This window comes from Ranitomeya variabilis, chromosome 2, assembly GCF_051348905.1.
Source record: "Ranitomeya variabilis isolate aRanVar5 chromosome 2, aRanVar5.hap1, whole genome shotgun sequence".
Lineage (NCBI taxonomy): Eukaryota > Metazoa > Chordata > Amphibia > Anura > Dendrobatidae > Ranitomeya > Ranitomeya variabilis.
In genome coordinates this window covers 247,432,626-247,457,985 of record NC_135233.1, presented here as the reverse complement: position 1 = coordinate 247,457,985, position 25,360 = coordinate 247,432,626, and the positions used below count along the sequence as shown (strand labels likewise).

The 25,360-nt window shown below is 44.1% G+C and overlaps 1 protein-coding gene across 2 annotated transcripts in view; it reads left to right on the top strand.

The window, feature by feature from the left end:
• SNAPC4 (small nuclear RNA activating complex polypeptide 4) overlaps nt 1-21,515 on the top strand; it is a 64,333-nt gene extending 42,818 nt beyond the window's left edge. For both annotated transcript variants that reach the window (XM_077284474.1, XM_077284475.1), the window contains exons 13-24: nt 1,573-1,667; nt 2,234-2,328; nt 2,418-2,509; nt 2,735-3,364; nt 4,077-4,169; nt 4,848-5,025; nt 5,337-5,407; nt 8,996-9,103; nt 9,636-9,663; nt 10,556-12,090; nt 12,462-12,588; nt 19,647-21,515. In XM_077284474.1, the coding sequence (XP_077140589.1) occupies nt 1,573-1,667; nt 2,234-2,328; nt 2,418-2,509; nt 2,735-3,364; nt 4,077-4,169; nt 4,848-5,025; nt 5,337-5,407; nt 8,996-9,103; nt 9,636-9,663; nt 10,556-12,090; nt 12,462-12,581 (3,045 nt within the window). In that variant the 3' untranslated portion in view covers nt 12,582-12,588; nt 19,647-21,515. The remainder of the gene's footprint in view (nt 1-1,572; nt 1,668-2,233; nt 2,329-2,417; nt 2,510-2,734; nt 3,365-4,076; nt 4,170-4,847; nt 5,026-5,336; nt 5,408-8,995; nt 9,104-9,635; nt 9,664-10,555; nt 12,091-12,461; nt 12,589-19,646) is intronic.
• Nucleotides 21,516-25,360: the final 3,845 nt, after the last annotated feature.

Genomic DNA, 25,360 nt, shown 5'->3' with positions numbered 1-25,360 from the left:
GAGTCAGGACTTGCCCTTAGCTCTCTAAAGGGTCAGGTTTCGGCCTTGTCAGTCCTTTTCCAGCGAAAGATTGCCAATAGGTTGCCGGTGAAGACTTTTTTCCAGTGAGTCTCCCACGTGGCGCCTCCCTACAAGATGCCCTTGGATCCGTGGGATCTTAATTTAGTTCTCGGAGCTCTCCAGGAGACTCCCTTCGAACCGCTACAGGACGTTTCCCTGTCCTTCCTCTCCTGGAAGGTAGTTTTCCTAGTGGCCATTACGTCCATCAGACGAGTTTCGGAGTTGGCTGCACTCTCCTGCCGCCCTCCATTTCTAAATTTTCATCCGGACAAAGCAGTATTGAGGACTTCTCCCGCTTTTCTGCCCAAGGCCGTATCTTCTTTCCACCTCAATGAGGAGATTGTTCTGCCTTTGTTCTGTCCGGCACCAGTCCATCGCATTGAAAAGGCTCTGCACACTCTTGATGTGGTAAGGGCTCTTCGTCGGTACGTCTCGCGGACGGCTCCCTTCCGCACGTCTGATGTCCTGTTTGTACTTCCAGAGGGGCCACGGAAGGGTTCTCCCGCTTCAAAGGCTACTCTAGCCAAATGGATTCGTTCGGCCATTGAAGAATCCTATCGTGCCAAAGGTGTTCCTATCCCAGCTGGGATCAAGGCCCATTCTACCCGGTCGGTGGGCGCCTCGTGGGCCGTTCGGCACCAGGCGTCAGCGCTGCAGGTCTGCAAGGCTGCGACATGGTCCAGTTTGCACACTTTTATCAAGCATTACCACATCCATTCTCTCTCTTCTGCAGACGCCGCCCTTGGCAGGCGCATTCTGCAAGCGGCAGTTTCTTAGACCCACGCCAGTGGTACATGGGGTATTAACATATTGCTCCCCACCCAGGGACTGCTTTTGTACGTCACATGGTCCTGTGTCCCCCAATGAGGCGTAGGAGAAAAGGAGATTTTTGTGTACTCACCGTAAAATCTTTTTCTCCGAGCCAATCATTGGGGGACACAGCACCCACCCTGTTAGCCTGTTTGGCTTGTTGTTACTTCTTGGTTTGTTGACATAGTTTGTCTTTGGTTCATGCTCCTACTGCTTTACTACCGAACTGGTTGAAATTGTAACCAGCGAAGGGGTGTATACTGCAGAGGAGGAGTTAATCTTTTTTATCTACTTAGTGTCCTCCTAGTGGCAGCAGCATAACACCCCATGGTCCTGTGTCCCCCAATGATTGGCTCGGAGAAAAAGATTTTACGGTGAGTACACAAAAATCTCCTTTTCTGTTGATTCTTTTTTGAATATATCTTCTTACTTACTTGTTTAATAGAACAAGTTTTACATCGCTCTGTTATGTTTTATTACTCACCTTATTGTCTATAACTATAATCCCCTTCCCAGAAATTGTTAAAAAATTCTCCCAAATAAAAAGAATATTGTTGAAAATTAATATTATCATCTTCTAATGTTGTGGCATATCTATAGGCTACATGAGTATGGGGGATCCCACCTTAGAGGCCCTTGAGACTTGAGTGGCCGAAATCTGGGAAGTAATTTAATTCATTTTTATATTTACAATTTCTTTAGTTGTTATTAAAAGCTGTGGAGAAACATGGAGCCAAGGATTGGTACAAGATTCAACTAGAAGTTCCTGGAAGAAGTGATAGCCAGTGTCGGGAAAGGTCGGTGTTCCTTTTATTTAATAAAACAACAATGAATTTTTCAATTGTTCATTGAGAGGGTTCACAAATCCGTCTCTCACGGGTGGGATTGTGATATGTAAGAAGCATCTCCACTTGATGCACTGACCAATAATAACCTGGCGTGGGTCCTGACCCAAACTCATCAGTCCCATAGGTCCTAACAGATACTTGGTGGGAACCACGAGTAATAGAAAATGGCATTGATTTTTCCACAGATCTTAAATAAAAAAAAATAGGGGCCATACCAATACATTGGTGGTAAGATGGGCCAATGATGTGAGCTCAGTGGTGGTCCGGTGGGTCCCTCTCACATCAGGAGTTCTGGTTATCAGGCCGTACAACAAACAGCGCAGCACGATTAGTGATGCAACAAGCTGTTACATCCGATATCGCTAAGAATCGGCTTTGTGCAATATTATATTTAAAGAAAAGGGTAATTTCATTGATTACCGTATGTTCCTTTTTCTTTGAGTTCATGCCCTTTCTCCATTTTTGTTCCTGACTGCACTAGTAAATGAGCCCTCGCTGACTGGTTGTTCTCTCAGGTACATTAAGGCTCTTCGTAAAGATGTCAAAAAGGGCCATTGGAGCGAGGAAGAAAAGCAAAAACTCCTTGAGTTGATTGAGAAGTACGGCGTAGGTGAGTTACTGACCCTAATGGTCATCCACTTGTATCTACACCCGAACTTCATTTACCGTATTTATATTTCTTTATTTTTTGTCTTACAGGTCATTGGTCTAAAATAAGCAAAGAGTTACACACTCAACGGACCGGGGCCCAGTGTCTGAGCAAATGGAAGAATCTTACGGGGTATTTCAAGGTATTACATTTATAGTTCCTGGAATGCCTTAGGTCTCCTGTTTTTTTTTCCCTCTCCTGACTACTGCTTATAAAAGCCTGTGGTTGTCAGAAAGTTGCATGGTGCTGGCAGCAGTCCAGCCGTACCATTCGTGGTTGCTGGCTTTAATAATTACACCCTTTAGTTTTATACTTTGGTGTTGACTATTTACTTGCCTTTATGACTTTTTTTTTTTTTTTTTTTCAGAGACTAAAACTAAAAAGACAGCAAAATAGAATGACACCTAAAAGAACAGCACCACGGAAAAGGCCAAGGAAAAGACCACAGGAAAGGCTACAGAGTATGATTCAGCAGGAAAAACCACAGTATACAGCACCAGAGCAAAGACCACAGTACACGGCACCAGAACCAAGACCACAAATCATAACTCCTAAGATAAAAGAAGAGGAACTGAGTGAAGATGACTTCAGTGATATCAGCAGTGACACTATCAGCAGCAGTAGTAATAGTAATACCACCAGCAGTAGTAGTAATATTAGCAGCAGCGGAAGTAGTATTACCACCAGTAGTAGTTGTAGTAGTAGTGAAGATGACGATGACTTGGACGACATGTCTGACATTGAAGAACGAAGAGCAGCCACCAGATTTCTAGAGTTGATGCCTGGTTTGGAATTGTGGGTTCCCAGGAAAGAAAACCAAGACTTGTTCCCAAAAAAAGCCGCTCCCCATTCTGCTACTTCAAGCTGTTTTAGAATACCCCGGTCTACAATGCGGGGAAAACGGGGAAAATATCAGTTCAGCACTATACTGAAGGGTATCGCCTACCCGCCATCTACAGACACTGTCACAGAAAATCCTGAGAACATCCTCTTAGAGGTAGTTTTTTTGTGAAAAGGCAATGAGGCCAGAAAGTTATTATTGAGCCAATGGTCCCAGCAGGAGCAACCAAATCCACTGCAGTCTCATTGCATAGGTGCGGTACACTATGGGTGTCACATGCAGAGTCTGCTCCTGACACTTGCTACAGCTTTCCCTCCACATCAGCCCTGATAAGTCTTTGTTTACTTGGCTGCAGCGCTGACGTGCAATCTACGCATGTGACCGCTGCAGGCAATCATATCAGCAATCCATCTCATATAGACTGCACTGTGGCCATGTAAGCAAAGACCAGAGGGGGACATGGAGGAGTTGCGCTGTTCTTTTGTTACAACTCTAGCATGTAGGGTCGTAACATCATCAGCACCAGATATGTTTTTGAATACTTGCTGCCTCATCCTCCTCTGCAGACTGTAGTTTACTTCTTGGGGCTCCCAGCAGCTGTTTTTTGTGGAAACACAAACATAATTGTCCATAAGAGAGAATGCTGCGAGGACACCAGGCGCTGGAGCATTGGGGGTTATAAGTAGGTGCATATTTTAATTCTGCTCCATTTGAGACCCCTTAAAAAATGGAGAGCTGGAAAATTCTCTTGCTTGTCTCCTGCTCACCAATGATTAGCAGATTATTGCAGCCTATCCATGTGTCCGTGGGTCACTTAGCCCATGATCGGCGAGTTTCAATGAGCCGCGTCTGCTTCCTTTCTCCTCAGGCAAAGAAGAGCGGCCACCACATACTGCAGATCAGCGAGGACGACATCCGCCGGATTCTCCGATGGAATACCATACTCTGCCAAGGAAAACAGGTGCCAGATTAATTCATGGAAAGAGATGGATCTATAGGTGCAGAGCAACGTGGCTTAAAAAAAGGGTTGACCTAAAGTCTGAAAGTATAATCTGTTATCGGCCACTTGAAGCTGGAGATCAAGCTAGCTGTAGTGTTCTTCTATGTAACTCCACATGCAAAATGTGATGACGCCATTACTGCTGATGGTATTGTGAGGAACTACTGGGAGGTCCGATGTCCCTTTCACATGTGTACATGAAGAATACCACTATGGCCAGTAAATGCCTTCTATCCTGCACCAGTTTTCCCCTGCAGGCTCTATTTCTGATTATCAGTTTTCTCTGAGCTGCTGGGTAGAGACTAGCTGCTATGAAGTCTCCCATACACAACACCCATAGACATGAGGGATTCCTGCACTCCTGTCTCTGTGTAGCACATGTTCAGAAGCAGCAGCATGTAGCTCATTTCGCTCTTGCTCAGGTGTCCATAATTCAATGCATCTTCCCTTTTTTTTTTGCGATCAGTCTGGCTCTCAGCACCCAGATCTCTCCACCAACGACAGACGTTTGTTACATTCAGATATACCATGTAACTTTATGGCTGATGACCACAGACCCATTTCAACGTGTGATATTCATGGTTCCCATGCTTTGTGAGTGGTCTGATCAGATCTATAGTTAATGCTTTATCTTTCTAGGCTCAGCATATGAAGTCGGAGGACGACATCTCAGAGAATTTACCTCGAAGGTCAAAACTGAGGAGGAAATGTCCCCCGGTGGACAGAAGCCTGCTGATCACCGTTACGCCCTGGGTGGGCAATGTCTTTCTTCCTATACAAGTGCGCTACAAATCACCGTGGGAAAATCAAATTTATGGTAAATTACATTCCGTCCGCTGTACTGACAGTGAGTTATAAGTGATGTATGGTCTAAAAAGTGATCTGCACAGGAAACTCACACAATGTAGGTGAGAAACATCCATATCCATCCAAACAATTGGGTATGTTGTACTCCACCATGGCCAATCATTGTTTCATCTGGCACATGTTCTCTGGGGCTGTCAGGTGCCCCCCCATACACATTATATTTTTGTCTGATGTTGGTGGGATTTGATATGATTGTGATCAAGTGTGACTTGTGTATTAATCTGTGTTGAGGCTAATGAGTTTTCTCCACTTTGTTTCTAGCTGATGTGATGACAAAGAAGCTTTCTGCTCTGACAATAACCAGCACCCCCATTTTTACTCTGCTTATCCAGGTAATATGGCCAGTATTGCATTTTTTCAAACTGCTAAGAATGGGTTTAAAAAACATTTTAAGACTGTGTTTTTTTCCCTTTCCCACATGACAGCACCACACGAGAGCGGGGATCCATCCATCAAGGACAGGAACCTACTAGATAAAAGGGCGGAATCTCCCCCCGCATCAGTTGGTTTCCTGTCCTTGAGGGAACCTGTATTTGAAGAATCGGGTGCAGAAAGGAACTGAATAGCTTACCCAGGCCAGGCCCGGCTGCCTGGAAGAATGGCTTCTTGCTTGTAGCTCTGGTGTTAGGTTCTGGAGGCGCCACCGGAGGTCTAGTGTGAGCTTGTGGAGACGCGAGCGGCAGAGGCTTTTCATGTGTCTGCAGGCCACCATGTCCTCCCGTGTGTGTGCGTGCACTGGGAGTGGTGTTCCCTGATGACGAGTATGTCACTGACTTCTGACCCTGAACTGGTAACTTCACTTTCGGGGGGGTCCGGAGGAGGCGTCCACGTGGGAGGAGATGCTGTGACTGGTCCCTCATTTATTCATTGGTCTGACCGCCATAGAGCGAGTTTACTTCAACTTTCCTTTCCACTGTGAATATGGAGGAGCAGCAGCAACAGGTGCAGCGTCAGCGTCAGAGTGGGCGCAACAGTGGCTGACGCATGAGTGACAGAAGAAGCAACAGTAAGGGCAGCCACTGAAGCCGAGTGGACTGTGGGTCCACCGCCTCTAGGGGAGAACAATCATGTGATTTGATGTAGCCTCTGAATCCGGAACCCTTACTAAACGACTGAGTGGTGAGTAATCTTCGTGACCAAGCTATTCTGTGTAATGTAGATTATGTCTTTGGTCAGGTTCTGGATGACATCCTGGACAAAGCTGGTGATATAAACAAGGGATTTACCAGTTTGTCCATCACGGAGTATAAAAGGTCCTTTTGGAGGAGAAGGTGTGGCTGGAAAAGTACTCCCAGTGATCAAGAAAAATGGGAAGACTGAAGAGGAAAAAAGTAGAGGATTCATGTTTGGGGGTCCTTTGTTGGGGAGAAGGAAGTCTTGCCAGTGACACCATTCCACAGGGAGGGGGAAAGGTTTCCCTGTTCCTCCGTGCCTGGGCAAGAATTTCATCCAGTAGCTGGATTCTAGGTGTAGTGGAAATCAGGCCTGAGGTTGGAATTCTGGGCTGTTTCACAGTAGTAACAGCAGTAACATCCCCCCTGGAAAAGTTGGAAGGAACAGTTAGCTCTGGTAGCAGAAGTTCTGAATCTAGTTCAGAAACAGGTTCTCATAGAGGTACCAGTGGAAGAAGAAGAAATGGGATTTTACTCTCCCTTTTCTTGACAAAGAAGCCAGATGGCACCTTCCAAACCATCGTCAACTTGAAGAATCTGAACAAATTCCTGATTATATCAACCTTTTAAAATGGAGTCAGTAAAATTTGCTATAAAACTTCTGTTTCCAGAATGTTACTTGTGTGATGGACCTGAAAGATGCATACTACCATGTTCTGATCCATGCAAGAGACCAGGGATTTCTAAGGGTGACCCTATTCGTAAACACAAAGGTCAGGTATTTAGAGTTCAGGGCCCTGACCTTCTGTCTGTCCATGGCGCTGAGAGTGGTTACGAAAATCATAGTGGAGACGACAGTGCATCTTCTGGTAGCGGGATACTTGAATAATTTCATACATGGGAGATTTCCTGATTGTTAACAGATCGATAGAGCACTGCAACTTCCAGCTAGCGAGGGTCCGAGCCATCTTGGAGGAATTGAATTGGCTCTTGGACCTACAAAAATCAAAGAAAATTCCATCAAAAATTCTAGTTTTACATCTTACCTTAGATTCAGAGAGTCACACTTGTTTCCTACCAGAAGAGAACATGCTCAAAGTGGCTGCCTTGGTAATATCGGAGCATCGAACAACGGTGGCTTACATCAACCATCAGGGGGAACAAGATCTCGCTCCCTGATGGCAGCAACTGAGGAAATCAGTTCCAATTGGCAGAAAAGCATTTTGACATTCCACATGCTGGATGTTAGGAGGTCTTTAATAAATGACATGTCAGTAACGGAACAATGGAGGAAGAGTCAGTCATTGTTTGTTCTCCCTCCAGGGCTCTGGGAAAGGCTTTAAAGTCTGGAGGGGTACCCTAGCTAGATGGATTGGGGAAGCCATAGCGTTAGCCTACTCCTCTAGCGGTGTGTTGGTCCCAGAGAGTATAAAAGCTCACTCGACTTGGGCTGTCGTGGCCTCTTGGTCAAAGAAGGCGGAGGAGTCTATTGACCAGATATGGAAGGCAGCAACATGGTCCTCTCCTTCTATAAGCACTATCGGCTTGATCTGAGTTATCTGCTGATTTGTCCTTTGGGAGCAGGGTTCTACAAGAGGTAGTCCTCCTTGACGTGGTTTTGGTTTCTCTATGAGTCTCTCGTGTGGTGCTATCAAGGAAAGGACTAAATTACTTACTGGTAATGTGGTTTTCCAGAGCCCATGACAGCACCTTTATATTCCCACCCTTATATTGCGCTAATAAATATTTAGGTGCATAGTCTAGCGGGTGTTGTAGTTATAGTCTGTTGGCAGTATGTACATATAACTGTCTTGGAGGTCTTCTCGTGCTCTGTAACCCAACTGATGCAGGTGAGAGGTTCTGCTCTTTATTCAGTAGGTTCCTGTCCTTGATGGATGGATCTCCTCTCTCGTATGGTGCTGTCATGGGATTTGAAAATCCCATTACCGGTAAGTAGTTTAGTCTTTTTCATCTGTCTGTGGACTCAACCAGATATGGCAGGTCCACCATTGGCGCTCGGTTCTCATCCCAGATGAGAACAGGTTCACACTGAGCAGATGTGAGAGAGTCTGGAGATGCTGTGGTGAATGTTATGTTGCCTGCAACCTCCTTCATCATGGCTGGTCAGGCGGCAGTGGATCAGTGATGGTGTAGGAGACACATCCTTGGAGGGTCGCCGAAATCTCCACGTGATGGTAAACAATACACCAACTGCTGATCGGTACCAGGATTAATTCCTCATATGAAGAGATTACATTGCTGCCGTGGGTCCAGGGATCCACCTGGTGCAAGACCATGATCGGCCTCATGTGGGCAGAGTGTTCAGACAGTTCCTGAATGATTAAAGCATTGATGCCATTGACTGTCCCTCATATTCCCCAGACCGGAGTCCAAATGAGAACCTCTGGGACAATCTGTATTCCCTGCATCCGATGCCGCTAAGTAGTGTCACTGACTATCCAATCGCTCACTGATTATGTCTGAAAGGAGATCTCCAGGGCACCATATCCCGACTCATCAGGAGCATGCTCAGACATTGTTGGCCATGGGGCCATATACAACGCTGAGGCACATTAAGTGTTTGCCATGAAGGCATTAACGTAAATTAGACTAACTTGTTATTTTTAACGATCGCTCTGAGTCAGTTGGACTGTAAATGAGCGCTGATCGATGTTCTCTGGGCAGAAATCACTTTCTGTAAGTTGACCTTTACTCTGCAGACTGCGATTGTATTTAGGTGTCTTTCTGCAGTTTACTATTGTAATACTTTTTATACCGTATTATTTTATTACTTTTTCTTTCTATTAGTTCTTCCAGATCAACACCGGAGGCTGTCTACAAATGATACGGCTACGGAAAGCGAGAGAATCCCAGCGCCTCCAAAATTGCAAACTGACGTCACAACAAAATAAAGCCGTAAGAAAATATTACTAAAACTACCAGTCCACCACATGACGAATGTCTGAATATAGTCGTCTTTGATTATTTTATTCAGGTTTTCCTCCTTCATTGGGATTTAAAGAGGTTGTGCCAAGGTTAGAAGTTATAATTTCCCGATCGCTTGGGGTCTGACCGCTGGGACCTCCTTCTATCCTGAGAACAGAGCTCTGAAGAGCCCTGCCTGTTTGGAGTGGAGGTCGAGCGTGGGCCACCTACGCTGCATTAATTTAATTTTATTCAGATTTTGAGCCCACCCATGCACATGATGACTGGGGTGCGGGGTAGCTGAGCAAGCTAGGAGGTAGAGAAGAAGAAGGGAGCAAGAAAAACGCATGGAAGTGTAGTTTTGGACTGAAGAAGTGTGAAAGCGCATCAAACCGTGCCCACAGCAAATATTGGGTGCCAGTATAAACAATAAAACGATAAAGCAGCCATTTCGTGCGGATGCTTTTTATCTCCTCCCTACATGTATAATTTACTGTTTCTTTCTTTTTTTATATATACATAGGTTACTACGTGCTTGAAAAGAATTCACGGTATGTATATATCATTATGGAAATAAAAGTATAGAGTAATCTCCAAGGATCCTGTAGTGGTGGGTGCAGGTAGCCAGAAATGGCTATGAAGAGGATTTTTTTTTTTGGCCCTAAAATTATATTCTGTTAAAGGGTTAGTGGTAGGGGTATCACTTGTCTCCTTCCCAACATCTACAGTACATGTTGCAGATGTATAAAGTCGTCTCAGGAGCGGTGCTATACAACCTCCACCAGCCTGTAACAGAGGCAATTGGAGCTAGCTCTGATCACTGCTGTTTAAGCAATCAAATGCTGATGACCGCAGAATTTCAGTGGTGAGGCATGGGTTCTAGTGCACATTGAACTCCCCAAAAACCGAAACGCAAAAAGAAAAAAAAAAAACTGCAGAATTTTTTTTTTTTTTACAAGGACTTTAAAAAAAAAAAAAGTATTGAAGTATAAATAAAAAAACTATATAAGTTTGGTATAGGAGTAATTGTACAGACCGGGATAATCATGTTATCGGGTAATTTTTACTGCACAGTAAATGCCATAAAAATAAAAAGTGGGTTTTTTTTTTCATCGTTTCACAGCACAATTTTTTATTCCTATTTGTCAGTACATTTTGTGATAAAATAAATGCTGCCGTTCAACACTACATCTGATCTTTCAAAAAAAACGTTGTCTAGTCTAGATCGACAGAATAAATAAAAAAAAAGTTATGGCTATGGCTCTTGGAAGAAAAAAACAAAACTGTAGAATGAGACTTGCAGGAAGGAGTAAAGTTTGTGTGACGTGAGATTCGGAGGATGACGCCTTAACCCATGCATCGATTTAATCTGATATCTAATGGTACAGACTATTTTTATTTACCCAGAAATGAAATGTTTTAATAATTTTCCTCTTTCTGCAGCACCATGCTCTAATGCTCAGCTATCACAACCAGCTAGTAGATCCAGCGATGGATCTGGACTACAAGCCAAACATCCGTGCCCTCCAAGAGTCTTTGCACCAGTTTCAAAGCCGAAGACTGTATTTGAGTTGCTGAAAGAAAAAAGACTGAAGGAATCAAAGGCCCGTCGCGCTGCGGCCCAAAAGTCGGTTGTTGTTGCACCAAGCATTCTGATTTCCTCCCAGATAGTGGTCAGCCAGACCCCCATGCCTGCAGGAGAGCCGGAAAATCCAGCCCTTCCTGTAGCCTCTAGCACTTCGCAAAATAGTCTCTTGCAAACTTTACCCTTTGTGGCATTGCCAACGTGCCAAGGTATACCAACAAGCAGCATTGCTAGTGACCAGTTATCACCAGCGAGCAGCAGCCAGCAAGGACCAGATACTGATCAATCTGTAACCCCCACACATGTTGCAGAGGCCACAGATAAATGCAATAGTACGCCATCTGCTGTGTGCACTGTGCAGCCTGCACCAGTCATGGCTTCGCCACAACTACCGATACAGCAGTTGAGCACCCAGCAGTTGCTCAGTGCACTGAACCCATTGGGTAACTCCACCACTTGGATTCTTACTCCACAAGGCTTGATCCAAATTCCAGTCCAAGCGTTGTTTCCTACTGCAACCCAGGCACCAAGGAATCAAGACCCAGGCAGTGTAAAAGCTGTGAAACCATCGACAAATGAAACCTTCAATATAGTCCCTGAAGTACCAGCTAGTTCAAGTTGTACTGTGGTGCACCCACCAGTGCCTGAGCGTACCGGGTCGTCACCATCAGAAAATGTTGAAGATGAAGCAGTACCAGGTGCTTCGCCTGCTCCTAGTTCTCCCAACAAGTCTGCGCAAGTTACCCTTACACCCCCAAAAAAATACCCTGTTGTGAAAATAGCAAAAATCTTACCCCCCAATCAGACTAATGAAGATACATGCAATAGAGAAAATACTGAGATGCCTGATGCAGCCCAGACCCCTGCCCAAACCTCCACGAGTATCCCTGAGAGGAACTTTGGTGACCTGAGCCTTATCTCTTTGGAAGATGAGACCAGTGTGAAAGACTGGATGAAGGGTAAAAGCAGCGGGGAAATGCTGAAGAGCACCATGGCTTATTTGCCACCGTCTGCTTGCACCCTAAAGACCTTTTCCCGGATCCTTTTGCAGAAGACGAATTTGGAAGAGCAAGCTTTTAAGCTGGTACCTCCTGATGGAGCGGGTGAGGGGGACATGAGTAAGAAGCAGGAGATCCTGCATGACCTGGTGGAGCAGAAGCTTAAAAACAATCCGGCATACAACCTCCTCAAGAAGCGATTCCTCTCCGCATTCACATTCACGGGGTTACTTGCTGTTTTTCCGGCCCCAAATAGTGAGGGAACAAAGCACCTGGTGAAGAGGGAGGTCAAAGATGAGGACAAGATAGTGGAAATTAACATGTGTAATAAGAATACAGATGACTGCACAGGAGACGAATCCCCCGGCGCAAACGCAGAGTTCCATCTACAGGAGGTGAGAATGGGAAGCATATGTATAGCTCACAGCCAGAGCTGCACTCACAATTCTGCTACTTCATTTTCTGTATACGATCTGATGCTACAGTGTATCAAGTGTTTATATCATTCACTGTGGAGTGATGAATGTATCTCTGGGGTACATCTGTCAGAATAAAGGGGTAGTAGCCACTTCAGGCCTTTTTTTGTGCAGGAAAATGCAACACTACTCAAAACAGGTGAATGAGGAGGCCTGTCCTGTGCAGACCCCTTATTCCGAGGACCCCCATCAATCAGGAAGCAATTGCAGATATTAGTACAAAGCTATTGCTTATTTTCAGGGACATGTTTCCTTTCCATCTTTAACTTTTTTATCTTGCTTTTTGTAAGGGAGAAATGATGGATCCTGACAACCAGTACTCTCCAATGACAACTGAGTTTGACAGTGAAGCTGGGACTCTTGGGATGCGACTGAGAAGTAAAAAGGTGTATAGTCGCAGCGAGACCTGAACGAACGGTATGTACGGCCAATAACTAGGGATCCTTCCGTTCCTCCTTTCTACAGTCATCCTGTTATCACAGATCCACGGAGGAAGACGCATAATCATGGCCTGCTGCACAGGACATAATGGCACTGCTACATAGGATTTCTGTGGTGATCTACAAGTTCAGCATCATTAACCCCTTCATGACCTTGGGATTTTCCGTTTTTCCGTGTTCGTTTTTCGCTCCCCTCCTTCCCAGAGCCATAACTTTTTTTATTTTTCTGTCAATTTGGCCATGTGAGGGCTTATTTTTTGCGGGACGAGATGTACTTTTGAAAGACATCATTGGTTTTACCATGTCATGCACTAGAAAACGGGAAAAAAATTCCAAGTGAGGCGAAATTGCAAAAAAAGTGCAGTCCCACACTTGTTTTTTGTTTGGCTTTTTTGCTAGGTTCACTAAATGCTAAAACTGACCTGCCATTATGATTCTCCAGGTCAGTACGAGTTCATAGACTAGGTTATTTTTTATCTAAGTGGTGAAAAAAAATTCCAAACTTTGCTAAAAAAAATAAATAATTTGCGCCATTTTCCGATACTCGTAGCGTCTCCATTTTTCATGATCTGGGGTCGGTTGAGGGCTTATTTTTTGCGTGCCGAGCTGGCATTTTTAATGATACCATTTCGGTGCAGATATGTTCTTTTGATCGCCCGTTATTGCATTTTAATGCAATGTCGTGGCGACAAAAAAAACGTAATTCTGGCGTTTCAAATTTTTTTCTCGCTACGCCGTTTAGCGATCAGGTTAATGCTTTTTTTTTTATTGATAGATCAGGCGATTCTGAACGCGGCGATACCAAATATGTGTAGGTTTGATTTTTTTTTTATTTTATTTTGATTGGGGCGAAAGGGGGGTGATTTAAACTTTTATATATATATTTTTTTTTTTTCACATTTTTTTTTTTTACTTTTTTTTAAAACTTTTGCCATGCTTCAATAGCCTCCATGGGAGGCTAGAAGCAGGCACAGCACGATCGCCTCTGCTACATAGCAGCGATCTGCTGTTCGCTGCTATGCAGCAGAAAATCAGCTGTGCTGTGAGCGCCTGCCACAGGGTGGCGCTCACAGCTATCCGGGATCAGTAACCATAGAGGTCTCAAGGACCTCTATGGTTACAATGTACAAGCATCGCCGACCTCCGATTATGTGACGGGGGTCGGCGATGCGCTCATATCCGGCCGCCCGGCCGGAAGAGCAGGTTAAATGCCGCTGTCTGCGTTTGACAGCGGCATTTAACTAGTTAATAGGCGCGGGCAGATCGCAATTCTGCCCACGCCTATTACGGGCACATGTCAGCTGTTCAAAACAGCTGACATGTCCCGGCTTTGATGCGGGCTCACAGCCGGAACCCGCATCAAAGAGGGGCTTCTGACCTCGGATGTACTATCCCGTCCGAGGTCAGAAAGGGGTTAATATTAAAAGGGTTTTTCTATCATATAAAATGATGATATACAGTTGTGCTCAAAAGTTTACATACCCCGGCAGAATTTTTGCTTTCTTGGCCTTTTTTCAGAGAATATGAATGATAACTCCAAAACGTTATGCAGCACGTTATCAGCAAATACTGGAGGCAAATTTACAATCATCAGCTCGGAAGCTGCACATGGGATGTACTTGGACATTCCAACATGACCACGATCCAGAACACAACACCAAGTCGACCTGTCATTGACTACATCAGAACAAAGTGAAGGTTCTGGAGTGGCCATCTCAGTGTCCTGACCTCAATATCATTGAGCCACTCTGGGGAGATCTCTAGCGCGCAGTTCATGCTAGACAGCCCAGGAATTTACAGGAACTGGTGGCTTTTTTGTTAAGAAGAGTTGGCAGCTTTCCCATCTGAGAAAATAAAGAACCTCATCCACAACTACCACAAAAGACTTCAAGCTGTCATTGATGTTAGAGGGGGCAATACATAGTATTAAGAAATGGGGTATGTGAATTTTTGATCAGGGTCATTTGGATTTTTTGGGTTCTCATTATGATTTAAAAAGAGAAAACCCAGTAGTTTGACAATAAATGGCTTCACCCAACCACTAACCATGAGTGGAGGAAAAGTTTTGGTGTTATCATTCGTATTCTCTCAAAAAAGGCCAAGAAAGCAACAATTCTGCCGGGGTATGTAAACTTTTGAGTACAACTGTATATTTAGAACACACATGTACACATGTCTTAGTCATTGAATTCTGGTTTGCCATTCAACCCCACGTTCCCTGGTGTAATAACATCTGGCCCCTCACCCCTATTGTATAACATCCGTCCCTCCGGCCCCCTTGCCCCCCCCCCAGTGTATAGCCTTCGGCCCCCGCCATGCCGTCTGCCTTTACTAACGTGACAGAGTGGCCGGTGGTGCAGGGATCACTGATACCAGCGCGGTCCTGTAATAGGAGCCACCGGGGTAACAAGTCCGTTCATGACATTTCTTCCTGCTAAATCTGCCCCATCACCTGTGAGTGATGTTATTGAGAAGCAGAAGGAACCGCAGCAACTCAGCCACGAGGTGGAGACTCCATAATGTTACAGAGCGGGGCTGGGGGTGCGAATGCTGAGGAGCAGGGGCAGAAAAGTCACCAACCCTCTGCTGACTCCATAACTGCAGAGTCCAGACATCCTCTGGTATTAACATTAGCGCAAACACTGCACTCCCCCAGTAATGATGTTATGGGCTTGTTATCAGGGCTCTGGCTTGGCCCTAGTTCCACTGAAGGGAAGTCATATATATATATATATATATATATATATATATATATATATGTGGCAGATTGTAATGATATTTACATTTCTTGTATATCTAACAATCTGAGAAGAAGAGGGGTACACAAGAGACTTAAAATAGACAGAGGTGGAAGGGATAAGTACAGGTACTGGGGGATGGAGAGGTGCAGAAGTATCCAGTAGATGTCGTCCCACCAGGACCAAATGAGGTTGAGTCTCTCGACCTTTTTGTCATTGAAAGAGGTGCGATATTCGAAATTTCTGATATCTTTGACCCTAGTATATAGGAGAAATATAGACGAGGGAGAGGTTTGTTTCCAATGAGAAGCTATTAAATAACTTACAGTTGTCAATCTGTGTAGAAGAAGTGGAGTCGTTCTGGATATATTGTGCGGAAAGACATTGCGTAAGAAGAGCTGAGGTTCTAGTGATCGGTCCAGATTAAAGACCTGTATAATCAGACTTTGTACATTTGTCCAGGAGCAATCCCTGAATAGAGATAGATCCTCTGGACAAGGCACATCTCCAACACAAGGGAGAAATGAGTGGATCTAATGTATGTAGAAACTCCGGAGTTTGGTGCCAGAAGTGGAGGACCTTGTATTGCTTCTCTTTGTAAGTGGTACAGGATGCCGACATGAATGCTTTTCACCATACAAATCCCCGATCAGCGTCACTTGGTGTTCTACCCAGATAACCTTCCCACTTGAGCATATACGGATGTCTAATCTAAGAATTTCCATTGGGATTTTGTACGATATTGTATACATCAGAGATTAAGCCTTTCGTTGAGGGACTGTTTCTACAGATCCTTTCAGAAGGTGTTGGGATAGAAACCTATAAACTATGGAATAGGGATGAGGCAAATGCCTGATCTTAAAGTATTGGAATAACAAATAACGAGAACATAGGAACAGATAATTTAGATTCATCTCACCATAAGAAAGCAAAGTCCTTGTTTTATATTTAGTTAGGGAGTTTACATTTACCATTTACATTTTTTAGAGCAAGTCCTCCACATGTCTGTAGTGAGATTCATTGGGACTAGGAATTTGTTTTCAGATGGATCGTTGAAACCCAGTTGAGTTTCGACGGGCCAAAGTTTTTCAATTTCCATCCAATTTCCATGTTTATATGACCATGCTGGGATTCTGTGTAGGTGCGTAATAATAAATGAAGTGAGGGGCTCCCGGACCTCCTGTGTTTTCTCCATTCAGCAGGATGGACTTTGAGCGTCTGTGGCGTTTCTATACCTAGATGAATTTCAGAGTGGCCGCCTGTAGTGACCCCAAATCTCTGAATGGGATATGTATGGGGAGAGTTTCAAACAATAATTTTGAAAGAATGGTCCTTTTTATTGTTGAGATACGTCAAGAGGGAGCAAATTTCTTTATATAATGATGGGAAATTATTCTCAGTTGAAAATGAAGACGTGAGATTAATTCCAAAATATTTAAAAGCGGTGTCTCTCCATTGGTATCTAAAGTTGTTACAGAGAAGAATCAGTTGGGGATCTGGTATATTTATTGGAAGAACTTCTGTTTTAGTTGTATTTGTTTTGTAGCCTGACATGGTGCCAAACTGATATAATGGAGTGTAGATTAGGGAGAGAACGATGAGGATTGGCGAGTTAGGAAAATATCATCTGCAAAAAGGGAAATTTGAGTTCTCTATCCTTGACTCCTTTGATAAATAACCAATAAATGAGCTACTAGAGTATTTTAGAGTATTTGTAGTATCCCCCCCCCCCAAAAAAAAGAAATACAATAATGTAATCCTTTTATTAAAAGAAAAAAAAAAAAGAGAGTGCGACTTTAAGATAAATCAAACCTTATTGAGACGAAAAAATAACATTACGTAATAAAATTAAAGCTATGAAGTGGTGCGATTCAGAAACATATTATGCAGCATGGCCGTAGATGAATGTAATGGAGCATCAAGATATATCAATTATCATATATGAAATTTCATATAACATTATTGCTAAAAAGCATATATATGGAATGGTAAACAAAATAAAAGGTGGAGTAACCATAAACCAGCAACATAGAGTTAAAGACAAATTTTTATTAGAAAAACATAATAAAAGAATCAAATCACAGTAAAAAAAGTAAAGGGAGGAACAGCAAGAAAGGTGTAGATGTACCTGTGTGAGTAGAAACTACAAACTACTTTGGTTTCGTGAATTCACAATGAAAGATCAGACAGTGAAAAAGCACAAGTGGTATCCATAGAAAGCAGTCATAAATGTACCAGTGTCGCCAAAAGCTGCAAATCAATAGTATAATCTGGAACGTACCCATGGTGTATGGAGATGGAAAGCCGCACACTCCCCCGACGCGCGTTTTGCTTTCTCAAGGGGAGTTTTACACCCAAATGCAAGATGTAAAGCATGGACTTAAAAGCCTTTGAGAAGATGGTAGATTTTGTATGTAGGTGCCCCTAAACTTGTTTAAAACTAATGGAGAAATTGATATCTGCAGTTACCTTTTTATATTAAAACATAGACCGCTAGGTGGCAATATGTTCTGTATATTTTTTTTTCAATTTTCTCAGGAATACTGCTTCAGGTTTTTCCAAATTGATAACTGTACTGATTTTCTGTATATAAATATATCAGATTACATTTTGCACTATGCACTTTATTCTAAATGATTCAGTTTTCATCAAAAAATGATGGTATATCTTTTGTAAAATCATTGGCCTGTAATTCTTACAGTCTAGTCTATCTTTATCTGGTTTAGAAATTAAAGTTATATAGGAGCGCAGCATAGTCAGGATCCGGAGACCCCTTTAGGAAGGAATTAAAAAGGGGCACCAGAGTGGGTAGTAGTTCATCTTGGAAGGTTTTGGTAGACCATCCGGTCCCGGTTGTTTCCTATTTGGTCGATGGTGTATTATATCTTTGTGATACCTCTGTGATATGAGCATTTAACGATGTAACTACCTCTGTAGGGAGCGTGGGTATGTGGCAAGAATCCAGAAAGGAACTAATGAGATTATCGCTTATGAGGAAGTTAGACTGGGAAAGTGAGTAAAGTTGTGAGAAGTACTTGTGGTAATATCTGCTATCTCTTTTGGATCGTACGTTATTTGATTTTTTTTTTGTTACATAGAACATAGGGAGAAGACTTGTGATCTCTAAGTTGCTTATCTAGCAATGTATGGGGTGTGATGGCTCTTTCATAGTACTGCTGGCGTGTATAAAGAAGTAGTTTAGGCGTGTGTAAAGAAGTAGTCTATCCACTTGCTTTAGCACCATGCTTTTTAGCTGAGCTCTAACATCTATGAATTTTTTAAGGATGGTTTTGGAAGCTTTGGAGAGCAGTTTTGCTTCCATAAATGAGAGTTCATTTTTTAGGGCTTCAGATTTTATTTTATATATTTTTTTTTAAGTTTGCCTATATTGTAGGCAAATTAATCCTTCAGCACAATAATATTGTGGACAGTTGTAGCTTCCAGCTTTGTGGGAACAGTTTGGGGAAGACCCTTTTCTGTCCCCCATGACCGTTCCCAGTGCACAAGGTCCATACAGACATGGACAGGAGTTTGTTTGGTGGAAGAACATGAGCGGCCTCACAGAGCCTGGACCCCAGCCCCATCCAAGAACAGAGATTGTGACCCCGGCCTCCCCCCAACATCAGGGTCTGACCCCACAAATGCTCTCCTGGATGAAGGGGCAACAATTCCCACAGATGCCTCCAAAATCTTGTAGAAATCCTTCCCAGAAGAGCAGGAGCCGTTATATCTGCAGAGGAGCGACTCCATATTATGTCTATGGATATAGGAGGGGAGGTGAGAAAAGCTCCTGCAGGTGGGATGTGGTGGGCACATACTTTTCTAGATATAGTGTATTTCTCTAATGTATCGCGTCTCTTTATTATTTAGTCTGTGGTGTAAACCAGTCGGATATTGGAAGTGACTTTAGTGCGGGTTCAGCAGTGTGATCTCTTTTATATTTTTTTCCTGTCCATCTTCCTGTGCGGAGCGGACTCCCTTATTCCCAGCCGTGATGCCCATGGCCGTATTACAGCTCCTGCAGACCTCTCCTGCAGACCTCTTTGGGTCTGTGAACAACCCATAACACTGGCACCCGGGAAGACTTGCTGACTTAATAGCTGGGCAGGGGCCACACTTGTCGATTTGTGTTTGGTCGGATGACCCCCATGAAGGACAGAAAGCCAGTCTGTGCCGTTATTGGTTCCATTCCTCCATTGGTTTATTTAGTTGCTACACTGACATTTCATATCGGAGATCTTTTCTGTCTCATACATATAAATTCTTTTTTACTTCCTTTTGTTTTTTTGCATTGCAGACCGGTTGGGATGAAGTGTCCCGCTGCTGAAGCTTATGAAGAACGTCACAAGCGCGTCAGACAGGAGCACACGGAGCGCGCGCCCGTCCGGCTAATTGATTGATCTGCAGGCCCGTGTCACATACTCATAGTGGAGGGGACACGCTTTGGGGGGTAAAACTACCCAGAAATATCACACCAAGTCATGTATAAATAACCTGCATCAGGTACATGTAAAAGATGGAGCACAAAGCGGGCCGCAGGGGCATACCGGGGTCTGGTGAATCATGCAAACGTGGACTCTTCTACCGTATTATGTAATGTCACTGCCTAATATTTAATTTCCTTTTGTTTTCTGTATATGTCTATGTTCTTGTCTGATCTTGTATTCATTAATAGAGCCGGACCCCCTGCATTGTGTTTGTAAAGCGTCAATATAAATCTTCATCTCCATTAATCAGATATAGTTCCGTTATGGACGGATGTCAGATGGACAAACCAATTGGAAAACTATTCTTTAAAGGGAATTAAAAGATTTAAAATTAGTATAGATGTGTAGGTGCCTGTCCCCCAGTTAGAAAGATACCTTTCTTGTAGAGGTCCGATGTACGGGTAGTGAGAAATCCAGTGTAGAATTCAAATGCAAATCAGGCTGAAAGTGCACTGCGGGCGTGTCACTGCATTAGGACAGCTTTTTCCAAGTGCATGGACACGCCCCCAGTGCACTTTCAACCTGATTTGCATATGGCTTCTACACTGGATTTCTCACGACTGGCACCTTGGATCTCTACAAGTGAGGTACCCTTTTTATTGGGAAACCAGTACCTATACAGCCATGGTGCTACTAATATATGTACAAATGTGCTCATGGGTTCCCTTAAATCAGTTAAGATTTTATTGTAGAGGAGAAAGGAAAATAACAACTGGTAAAGTAGGACTTACAGTCACCAGGTATAGCCAGGAGTTCTGATTTAAAGGGGTTGTCCAATAAACAGAATTAATCACCAATCCACGATTACGGGGGGGGGGGTGACTGATCACAAGAACGGGGATCCCCATGTTTCGAGGATGAATGGAGCGGTGTTGGACATGCATGACCACTCCACCACTCGCTATCTAGGAGAGTGGTAATTGCTCCAATACAATATAATAGAGCAGGGACCCCCGTTATTATGATCAATGCTGGTTCCAGCACTCAGACCCTCATCGATCATCCATTTCTCATCTGTGCTGTGTATAGGCTATAAATGTTGTTTATTAAATCCTTTTGGGGGGGTTCTCATAAACCACTCCATTCATATAATAGCCGCAGATCCTGAGACCCCCGGCTGGCAGCTGATTCTATAGAACAGTGTTTCTCATCTCCAGTCCTCAAGACCCCACAACAGGTCACGTTTTCAGGATTTCCTTAGTATTGCACAGGTGATAATTTCATTACCTGCTCAAGCATTAATTCCATCGCCTATGCAATACTAAGGAAATCCTGAAAACATGACCTGTTGTGGGGTCTTGAGGACTGGAGTTGAGAAACACTGCTATAGAAGGAAGTTGCCATCTCTTAATTAGTTCCTCTATAACGACCTCTGCAGGGTAAAGTTAGTATTGCATGTGCTCTGTCCACCAGTGCTGCTCCTTGTTAGCAACTCGTAGACTTGGTGCGCAGGCCGAGACCCCCTCTATGCTGTCATTAACCCCTAATAGGCCTGTAGACCCCATAGCGATGCAATGTGGACACCCGACCCATAGCACAGCTCTTCTATCTATGTTAATTTATTGTAAATGTGGCCGGCGTCACCGAGCTGAAGATTTCTATATTTATTTTGTACACTTTTATATATTTTTTTTGTACCTGGAAAATGATATGATTAAAGGAGTCATTCTATTTTCTCACTTCCTCTCTGTTTTGCCTTTCATGTTCCTCTTTTTTTTTCCTGTTTCTCGCTTGCGTGAGTCCTTGTATTGCAGGTTTGGGAACGTCACATCTGTTCGCTGCCTCTTAGGATGAAGAGATTTAGGAGAGATTTTTTTTCTATAGGAAATGATGAGAGCCGGATGATTAGTAACAGTGAATGCACCACTATCATAGTCTTATGGCTCACACACACGCTAGCTGCCATGGTCTTGGTATGGACATGGGTTCTTCAAGGGGAACTCCACATAAAGGCATATTCACATCTCTATAATATGACTTCATATGGGAACGCTATATGTATCTCAGAAAGTTGCAGAACGTTACCAAACTTTGCAGGGATTGCTTTCACCTTCCGAAAAATTCCATCTGCAAGAAATGATTTGCTGTTGCATCTACCTGTTTTTTTCCTATGAAAATCTCACCTTGGCTGTCACAATGCCGTCCATTGATAAAATGTATGCTGCCATAAATAGCGCCTGCATTGGGCCGAGGATGCCCGCTGGGCAGTGCGGCAGAGAGGAATTTCCATCTGGCACTAGATGGCAAATTCCAACCAAGTAATTATAAGCAGACGCAATGAACCTCAAAACCATGAGATTACGAAAGGGATATTCCCAGCACAGAAAGTGACGACATGCTGTTAGGATATGCCATCACTTTCGTTTTTTGAGGCTCTGACCCTTAGCTTAGATGAAAATTGCAGGAAGCTTTTGGCAATAAAAGGGTGAATAGAGGAGAGGTTTACAAAAAAAAAAAAAAAAAAATATATATATATATATATATATATATATATATATATATATATATATATATATATATATATATATATATATTATATCCTAGAAGAAGAAAAGAACAGCAAATCTTAAGTGCTTTCCATTTATATTTTATTGGGGGACGCAGGAACCATGGGTGACACTGAGATGGCACAAAGTCAGCTACTCCACAGGCGGCACCAAGCTAACGCCACTTTAGTGTCACGCAGGAGGAAAACACGGATTTAGGTTCTTCAGATCTGTTTTTGCCTAACATATATATTTTATTTTTCCTTTTCTACCTCCCTTTACCCTGCAAAACCGCGCAGGACGTCCCCTTCCCCCCCACTGCAGAGAAGGGGAGCAGTGCTGAATCAAACTTTTTCCCCTCTAGGTTGAGTGGCAGGACCATAACACTTGTCATTACAGGTTTTCTCCTCTGCTTCTGCCTGCACCCCGGAGTGTGGCACATGGCAGAAAGTGAAGACTGGTAGCTGCCAGTGTTCCAGCCATCAGGACAGAGGAGCATTCTTCCGTGCTGCGCGCCTCCTTCCCTCTAGCTGGGGCACCGGGACTGTTCCCCTGTCTCCAACGGTCGGGTTTGTCCTTTAGTTTCCATTGTGATAGGCACTGCCGACCCAAACCCTTCATCCGCAGACCTATCCGCATCAGTGAGGTGTTTCTCACACCCTTTTTCTCTCACTGCTCCTTTTATTCACCCAAACATTCTCATTCTTGATCAGTAACTCCGCGGAGGAAGGCAAATCACAGTTCTCATTTGTCTTATTGGGGGACACAGAACCATGGGGTAGTCTGCTGACACACTTATTGCATTTAAATAAAACTCTCCTCCCCTGCCGACTATACCTCGCTTGCTGGAGTCAGGCTCCTCAGTTCAGTGTGGAGTCAGTTGGAGGCGAGGTCTGTCTCTGGCCTGTCTTAGGTAACCACTTGACGGTCCAAGAGGTTTGCAGCAGGCAGGAGAGACTTCTCCCAGTCAACATGCCGGAGCTCAATACTGTCTGTCTGACTCTTTTACATTGGCAGCACTTAGTCCAGGAGTTGCTGATCCGAGATCAATCAGACAATACTATGGCTGTAGCCTACATCAATTGTCCAGGGCGGGGGCACACAAAACCCATCGGCCACAGCGGAAATCGCAGGGATTCTGGAGCGGGCAGAGGATAAGGTTCCTCTAATTTCTATGGTTTATATACCAGGGGTAGACACTGGGAGGCAGGTTTAAGTCGCCATCAGCTACCCGCTGGAGAGTGGACTCTTCACCAGGAGGTGTTCAGGCAGATCTGTGGGCGGTGGGATACGCCGGATATAGATCTTTTGGTATGCAGACTAAATCACAAAGTGCTGAGATTTGTGACAAGATCCCAGGACCTCCAGGCGATCGCAGCCGACACCCTGCAACATACTTTTAATCTTTCTTTTCTTTAATCTTTCCCAGTTCTCTCTTCCTTACTTCTACGGTTTCTACCCAGACTTCTCAAGTAGAAGGGTGTTCCAGTCATTCTCATTTCTCCAGATTGGCCTCAGAGGGTCTGATATTCGGATGGGATCAATCTCCGGGCGGATGTCCTATGGGCTCTGCCGGACTTTCTGTCCCAGGGATCGTTCTTCCATCCAAATTTATGGACACTCAATTTAACGGCGTGGCTGTTCAGGCCGCGGTTTTGAGGTCAGCAGGTTTGACATCCAGACTATAGAGTCTTCAAGCCGTCCTCGTTGCGAGTCCATCATTGCACTTGGAGGGCTTACTTTCGTTGGTGTGAGTCTACTTGTACTTCACCTATTGTTTTTTCCTTGTCAGTACTGCTCTCCTTACAGTCCAGATTGGAGGCAGGGCTGGTGCTTAACTCCCTCAGGGGTCAGATATCCTCCCTGGTTATTCTGTTTCAAAGGAATTTGTCATCTATACCCCAAGTTAAGACTTTTCTCCAGGGGGTGGCACATGTTAAGCCACGCTATCAGGACACTTGGGACCTGTATCTTGTTTTTGAAGGGTCTTCAGTCATTGCCTTTTACGCCGATCAGAGAGTTCTTTGCATTTTTTCTTATATGGTACCTTTTCCTTTCGCCCCCTCCCTGTTGGTGTCCCTCAAGGCTCTGTCTTAGGACCCTTACTCTTCGCAATCTATGCACTCGGCTTGGGACAACTCATAAGGTCCTATGGCTTCCAGTACATCTATATGCTGATGACACTCAGATCTACCTCTGGCCCAGATGTCACCTCTCTGCTCTCCAGAATCCCAGAGTGTCTATCAGCCATATCCTCCTTCTTCTCCTCTCGCTTCCTCAAGCTCAATGTGGACAAATCTGAACTAATTATCTTTCCTCCATCTCACATATCTTCCCTACCTGATCTATCTATCACAATAAATGAAATCATACTTTTCCCTGTCCCCAAAATCCGCTGCCTCGGAGTAACCCTTGACTCTGCCCTGTCCTTGAAACTGCACATCCAAGCTCTCGCCACCTCCTATCCTCCAGCTCAAAAATATTTCCAGAATCCGTCCTTTCCTCAACCCTCACTCTACCAAAATGCTTGTGCTTGCCCTAATCATCTCCTGCCTTGACTACTGCAACATCCTCCTTTGTGGCCTACCTTCTAACGCTCTCACACCTCTCCAGTACATCCTTAACTCTGCTGTCCGACTAATTAATCTCTCTCCTTACTACACTCCTGCTTCCCCTCTTTGCAAATCCCTTCCCTGGCTCCAAATTTCCCAGCGTATCCAGTTTAAACTACGAACTCTGACCTACAAAGCCATCCATAATCTTTCTCCTCTGTATATTTCCAAACTAATCTCTCAATATCTTCCCTCATGTAATCTCCGGTCCTCCCAAGACCTCCTTTTCTACTCCACGCTTATTCGCTCCTCACCCAATCGCCTCCAAGACTTCTCCCGAATATCCCCCATCCTCTGGAATTCTGTGCCCCAACACGTCCGGTTATCCACCACATTTGGATCCTTCAAAAGAAACCCGAAAACCCACCTCTTCAAGAAAGCTTACAACCTGTAATGACCACACGGCCACCTCAACACCATTGGAGC